Source organism: Gymnoscopelus braueri (genome assembly GCF_963280865.1).
Source record: "Gymnoscopelus braueri genome assembly, chromosome: 17".
In the NCBI taxonomy this organism is placed as follows: domain Eukaryota; kingdom Metazoa; phylum Chordata; class Actinopteri; order Myctophiformes; family Myctophidae; genus Gymnoscopelus; species Gymnoscopelus braueri.
The window spans coordinates 11,971,733-11,979,333 of NC_137617.1; the positions used below are offsets into that span (position 1 = coordinate 11,971,733).

Genomic DNA, 7,601 nt, shown 5'->3' on the forward strand with positions numbered 1-7,601 from the left:
TTTTGAAGGAGATAGGGGTGTTTCACAGGGGGTAGGCAGGGTGCAGTGCTATCACTAAAAGATAGCCACACTATAAATTAGAATGACGGTGAATGGAATAGAGAAGTGTAGGGAGTCAGACTACATACTCCGGTACAGTAGGTGGCGGTATGCACCTAAAAGCAAACGGTTGCGACCCGCCATAAAACCAAAAAAGAAGAAGAAGAAACACGATGACCCGGAAGTAAATGTGTGTTGTTTATTTTCAGTAGCCGTTAGCGTTAGGGTGGAATTGTTGATATTTGTGCCTTTACACTGTATACAAGTATATTACAGTAGCTTTAGTTTACACATTATGTAAGTATATTACAGTAGGAACAGAGAGCTTGGTGAAAATGTCTCTTAAAGGAGGTAAAATGTGTCAAATGGAGTCTGTACGGCTGTCGATAAATGAACACATGACGTCGGTGGGAGAGGAGATATTGTGTGTTTTGGAAAAACAGCAGCGTGGTGATGTTTGTAGTGTGAAGCTTAATGTCAGAGTGTTTGTGTTGGAGCGCCTCAGTGCGGCTGCAGAGTTCATGTGCAACCTCTTCCAGAGAGAGACAGAGACACTAGAAACTCTGCTGGAGAGACAAAACAAACTGCTGGACGTGATGCTACAGCCACACATCAAACTACACAGAGCAGGTTGGTTCATGCTTCATGTCAAACTAACACTTACGTAGTTCTGGCCGAACTTAGCTCTGTGTCCTGAGCGTTGGCGAGTTCTCTCTCTCTATGAGCGGTGCTATTTCAATGGAAACTGTAAACTTCCACTACCGTGCGAGGTCTCCAACTGTAGTGAAAATAAAGAAAACGATTCACTACGTTCATCGAAACAACGGCCTTTTTTGTGGTGTTGGAAAACTATTCTCCATGGTGGGAAACGTCTCAGGTCCCCACCTTCTCTGTATAATACACTATTTTGGGAGAAAATAAAATATGTCCGTCAGACGGAAATTATTTTATTTACTCAACTGCGCCCTCTACAGATCTGGTCATTATAAACTACCATTGGCCAGATCTGTAGAGGGTGCAGTTGAGTAAATAAAATAATTTCCGTCTGGCCCCCAACCATATGGACTTCTTTTTCTGTAAAGTTGCTTGTAAAAATTGGTAGTTGCGGGTTGCGTTTTTTTGGGGCTGGGTTTAAAGTGTAGTTGCTTATTTAGGCTTGATTCCAAATGTTTTAATTATTTAAACCAGTGGTTCTCAAATATTTTCATTAAAAATGTTTTGTGCCCAGGGAGCATTTGTGTATATTCCAAATATTCCACATTGTATTGCAAGAGGTTTTGAAAATAGCAGATCTACAAGCTCACAACGCGTCATATCGCGACGCGTTGTTGTTGTGAGCTTGTAGATCGGCTATTTTCAAATAGCTCCCCCCGGGGAGGACAGGTGTCATTAATTACCGCTTTTTGGGGGGCATTTCAAAAGGTTTAAACTCTTGGAAACCGCACAACCTTACAAATACCATATGTGTTCACTGGAGAAAATGTGGTCTGAGTGAAACTCGTGGGAAAGTGGACATATTTAGCTAAATACACTATATTTTTTGTGTTTTTTTGTATTTGCATCTTAATTGTTACAATCAAATATTCCTTTAATATTACATTTTATATATGAATGTGTAATATTCAGTGGTTTGCTGTTGATTTTTGAGCTAGTGGAGCTCTATTTTAATGACGTCACACACACATGCATGTGCATTGTGCACATGCACGAGCGCACATGTGTGCACATAGGCACTCAGCTAGTTGAAATACTGTATTCAACATATGTCATTTTTAATGTAATTATATTTATTATTATTTAGTTGCATTGATAATTTGTTGTTTTTATTTCAATTAATTAATTATTACATTTTCCTTTTAGTTTTATATAAAAGCCCTTTACAAAGACTCACCCATTACATTACAGTCATTTAGCAGACGCTTTTATCCAAAGCGACTTACAATAAGTGCATTCAACATAGGTGGGGAACGAAACTACTAATCACCAGAAGCATTAAGTGCATTCTCTTCTAAAACAAGTAAACAACAAGTGCAATATATCAGCTACCTACTTTCATAAACAGATGAGACAAAGTAGGAAAATCAAATGAGCAAGAGTTAAAACAAATAAGTGTAACGAATAAACAAGATCCAATAAAACAATAAAACAAGAGTTCGTACAACTAGTTGACAACAAGTAGGCAAGGCGAAGAGGAAGGGTAGTGTTTCCTGAAGAGGGGGTTTTTCAGCCTGCGGCGAAAGATGGGCAGTGACTCTACTGTCCTGACATCAGTGGGAAGTTCATTCCACCAATGTGGGGCCAGAACAGAACAGTACATGTTATGAATGTTCAGAATTCCTTCAGAACAATACAACCTGGTGTGCTGAAGGAACAATTACTTGCTATATTGTGTTTATAGTGTGTCATTGTACATAACAGCATCTTAATGTATTTGCCAAAACACATTATGTTCTATATAAGTACAAGGTATGTTATTGCTTCCCTAACACCAAGTGTCTTCCATGTGATTACATTAAATTGCCAGAAACACAGTGCAAGCTGCATCTTGACTTTAAATGTTTATTACAAACAAGTCAAAAGACACAGCCTACATAAACAGTCCATTGTGAGTGTATATAGGGTCCACTGTTATAGTTTAGAAGTAGTCACAGTATAGTAGTTCAGTCAGACAACTCTTAGATTGGATTAGAATATATATTTATTAGCAAGCTTGAGCATGGAATAGAAAGCATGAGGAAGCATGGTTTGGCGTCAGGCCTCTGAATCCATTCATTCCCTGTAAGGATAACATTTTAATGAATGTTACATGCCAAATAGCATTTACAGGGAATGAATTAAACCCCCAAAACAGCAAGAACCCCCAAAACCGCCTGGGAGCACAGAGCCTGACGCCGGACCAACCATCTGTGAGAATGGTGGAGCTCCATAAATTAACATGATATAATGACTGAGTTCCTCATCATTTAATTTTTAAATTTAACTAAACAAATGCAGCATGCATCCATGTGTTCAACAAGCCTGATGAATCCAGGTACCTGCTGATCCCTGAATTCAGGAGTCCTAGACGATATCCTAATATGGTGTCCACAGCTGCGCCGCACCAAATCGGATTCGAAGAGGACATTCTATATTTATTTCTTTTTCAAAGAAATCTGCTATATATATATATACACATATATATATATATAAATGAGTCATCCTATGATGAATGATAACTATTGTTTATCATCCATAATAAATAAAGTGTACTGACTATGTGTGTAAAGACGTGCTATCTTTACTTAACATCTGAATCAGTACTATATATATATAATATATTAGCCTGACTTAGGGCTGAACGATTTTGGGAAAAAATCTAATTGCGATTTTCCTGACTGATATTGCGATTGCGATTTGATTGCGATTTTTAAATTTTCTTAAAAAAAAAACATTTTTTTAAGTCAAGCTTCAGTTTAGTATTCACTGTGTACGTTTAAAAAGTAATTGGAAGTAATGGAATTACCAAATGGCATACCATTTATTTACTGTTCTAGATTCTAATAAATAAGGATGAGAACTAAAAGATATGAATTGCTTCATTGCTTCCAACATGTATCTTCCAAGTACTTTTTTTCCCATGTATATATTTAAACATTTAGCTGGAATAGAAATAGCTTATTTTTGTAAACAACCCAACATTGAACTTGTTAAGTCATTAACTTATGTTATGGCTCAAGAAGAGAAGCTTTTTCTGAAATGAAGTTCAATAAATAAAAATAAAATTAAACAAATAATTACCTTTTTGTGTAAACAATTCACAGCAGTGAAATAAGTAGGTACTTCACTTATGGCTAAAGAAGCATATTTACTGATATCCAGTATTTAGCTTATGTAGATTAACATTCAACTAAAATGTAACACTTTTTTGTCTCACAAGGCAAAGTCCTCTCCTACTGTACATTGTATTACTACTACTCCTTGGAAGTGAAAAACTCAGAATACATAACGCAGTGGTGGAAAGTAACTATGTACATTTACTTAAGTACTGTATTTGTACTTTACTTGAGTATTTCTAATTTCCAATACTTTAACTTCTACTCCACTACATCTCAGAGGCAAATATTGTACTTTTACTCCACTACAATTATTTGAAAACTTTAGTGACTAGTTACTTTTCAGATATAAATTATAATATTGTAAAACCTACATTAACCACTTTGGCCCTATTTTATACCTAGGTTTTTTGAAAATAGGAGATCTACAAGCTCACAACACGCCGTGATACGACGCGTTGTGAGCTTGTAGATCTGCTATTTTCAAACATTAGTACTTTTACTTTTGGTACTTTAAGTACATTTTGATACCAATACTTTTGTACTTTTATTCAAGTACATTTTGAATTTTTACTTGTAACAGAGTACTTCTACATTGCAGTATTGATACTTTTACTTAAGTACAACATTTGAGTACTTTTTCCACCACTGTACATAACATAAGTGACAAAGATACAGTTCATAGTCGCTTCTTTTGGGCTTGTTTTCATAGACAGGGTTGCTTATTTCTCTCACAAAACCTGGCAACACTGACCAGGAAGTGCTTTCCATCGTATTGTTTACATATCACAGCATCCAACAGTAATAGTTTAATAATGATGGGAAAAATACAAGTTACACTTACAGAAACAAACATAGATAGGAGCAACACTACTACTACACTACTTGTGTCGCACCGAAAATAATGTTTTACCGCTACGCGCGGCATCAGGGATTTGCGCAACACGGCCGTTCGACAAACTTTAAATACTCGTAGCCGACGGAGACCTAACTCTATGAGAGGGACAGAGCGAGAGAGAGAGAGAGAGAGAGAGAGGGGGGGGGGGCTCGCTGCCCTCTCGCTCCCTGTTGAGAGAGGCAGGCAGCCACTCTGGAGAGAAGGAGACAAGTCCCGCGGGTGCTCTGGGATTAATATGAATATTAAAATGATTTATTATGATAAAATAAAAAATAAAAAAATCGCGGCCTTTGCGATTAGCTAATCGCGTGGTTTCAAATCGCGATTTCGGTTTGAAAACGATTAATCGTTCAGCCTTAGCCTGACTGTATAGTCATAAATAGCCCAACATTTTAAAACCCAACATATTAAATAGCCCAACATTTTAACGCCATGAAGTCACCAATAACTAATCCCCAGCCATCCACCCGATCTCAAAATTAAGCAATGAATATTGCGGCAGCAGCTTTTTATAACGATACCTGAGCAGCACTTACTAATAGACTCAGCTTACTACTAATAATATTAGCCTGACTGTATAGTCATAAATAGCCCAACATTTTAAATAGCCCAACATTTTAACGCCATGACATCACCACTAAACTAAATCCCCAGCAATCCACCCGAGTTGTAATTAAAGCGTCAATAATGCGCAAGCAGCATTTATTGAATTAGCGAATTAGCGAATTAGCTCATGAGCTTTTAGCCTGCAGAATGTCATCCTTATTAACCAATATCTACGTAAGCTCCTGAGGACCATTGCCCCATAGATTTAAGAGAAGCGGAAGGACAAGCAGCGCTGCAGGTGTAGCTACACCAATACGGAGGATGGAGAAAGCCCACAGCTTGAGCAGATCTCTCGCAGCTTGCAGTGAACCAGTTCGAGTTTAGGCCTACAATGGAGAGACAAACACAATGTTATGCAATTCTGGATTAGCCCGGCCATCCTATGACCAATTTAACCCATTTTGGGTTCATGTTGCCATTTACCGTATAGCAACATGCATTTTATATATATATTTTTTAAACTATTTGAAGTTTCCAGAACAGATTTAGAAGGAGATTTTAGAATCGGCCTCGGTCTAAATTGATTAAGCGCCATGTGGCGCATATTAGCAACATAGCAGTTGATGCAGAAAGAATACAGTATACAAGCTTAAATTATAGCTTGCGGAGCTTGACGCAGATTATTAGACATGTGAATAATATTAACTAACGCCGATATCCTTCTCCATCCATAGCCTAATAGATTTAGCACAAAATGCCATCTGTTGCAAGTCTGGATCGGCCCAACAGAGCCAGACGCCAGAGGGTTGGCAGAATTGATTTAGCAGAGTTTTAGTAGCAAGCTAGGCGGCTCAGTAGATGATGCAGCATAGGTGCCGAGAAGACATTGAGAAGCCCACATCTCAAGCACTCTCTCACGCTGCCTTGAGAGCCTTGTGCTAGCCCGCACAGTAGATGATGCAGCATAGTGCTGAGAACATTGAGAAGCCCACATCTCAAGCAGCTCTCTCACGCTGCCTTGAGAGCTCAGTGCCGCCAAGAGCGTAGGTAGCTCAACCTGGAATCTAGAACCAGAATTATCCTTGCAATTACCATGGTAAGCCACCCTGGACGAGATGACGCAGTTATAGACCGCTGGGAAAGGAATTTACTTCCTGAAGCCACTCACACATCCCCGGTGAAGCGTGCGTGCTTCGCTTGTGGATGTGTGGGGACGCATGCTGCACATCAATGTGCGAGAGTGGCCTCAAATCCTGACACAGTCAGTCGCACACCGCAAGCTGCTGGTTGCGCTGCAACACTCGACACCAGTGATGAACACACCGTGATGTGGTGCTAAATATGCCGTGAGCATCCCACTCTGGCGGATACAGCAGCGCCTTTTATACGGGGACAAATACTTCCAGTCACCCAGCTTTTGATAAGCATGAGACAAGCAAAGAGCCCATCAACATAGTGTAACTATTGATAACAGGAGCAGCCAGCATCGGAGTCCCTCTTTTATCCGTCCTGCGAGATATGTCGCGGCAATATTATTATATTGCTAATTTTATTTAATTGGTGCGCACCAGCCAACATGGACAAATGACTGATATCTTGACTCTACTGAAGCCCCACTATCTATCCTGTTGCAAACTTTACTTCTGTAATCTTGATGCTCCTAACATGACAACATCACTTGGCAACCAACTTTTCTATATACCATGTACCTCCCATATGGAAGCAAGCATGCAGTGTTTAGCTTGTGCTACGACAATCCAGCTATCTACATAAGAAAGCATGCTGAGTTAGCTTGTGCTACAACCAATTTGATAGCTTTACGCATGGGAAGCAAAACATGCTGTGTTTAGCTTGTGCTACCAACAATCCAAGCTTCCGCATGAGAAGCAAACATGCTGAATTAGCTTGTGCTACGAACAATCCAAGCTTCCACGTGGGAAGCAAACCATGCTATGCTAGCCTGTGCTACGAACGATCCAGAGCTATCCAAGTAGCAAGGCATGCTGAGATAGCTTGTGCTAAGACAATTCAAGCTTCCACGTGGGAAGAAAACCATGCTATGCTAGCCTGTGCTACAAACAATCCAGAGCTATCCACGTAGCAAGGCATGCTGAGATAGCTTTGCTAACAATTCGGCCTCCACGTAGGCAAAACATGCTGTGCTAGCCTGTGCTATAACAATCTAAAGCTTCCACATAAGAAGCAAACATGCTGACTAGCCTTTGCTACAACAATCTAAAGCTTCCGTACAAGAAGCAACATGCTGTGCTAGCCTGTGCTACGACAATCTAAAGCTTCCACAAGAA

The 7,601-nt window shown here is 39.5% G+C and overlaps 1 protein-coding gene across 1 annotated transcript in view; it reads left to right on the forward strand.

The window, feature by feature from the left end:
- Window positions 1-274: 274 nt before the first annotated feature.
- The window catches only part of LOC308104954 (uncharacterized protein), a gene marked incomplete at its 3' end in the record, with an annotated part of 19,296 nt that continues 11,969 nt past the window's right edge, over window positions 275-7,601 (forward strand). The window contains exon 1 of the mRNA XM_080455593.1: window positions 275-669. Within this exon, the coding sequence (XP_080311719.1) occupies window positions 375-669 (295 nt within the window). The 5' untranslated portion in view covers window positions 275-374. The remainder of the gene's footprint in view (window positions 670-7,601) is intronic.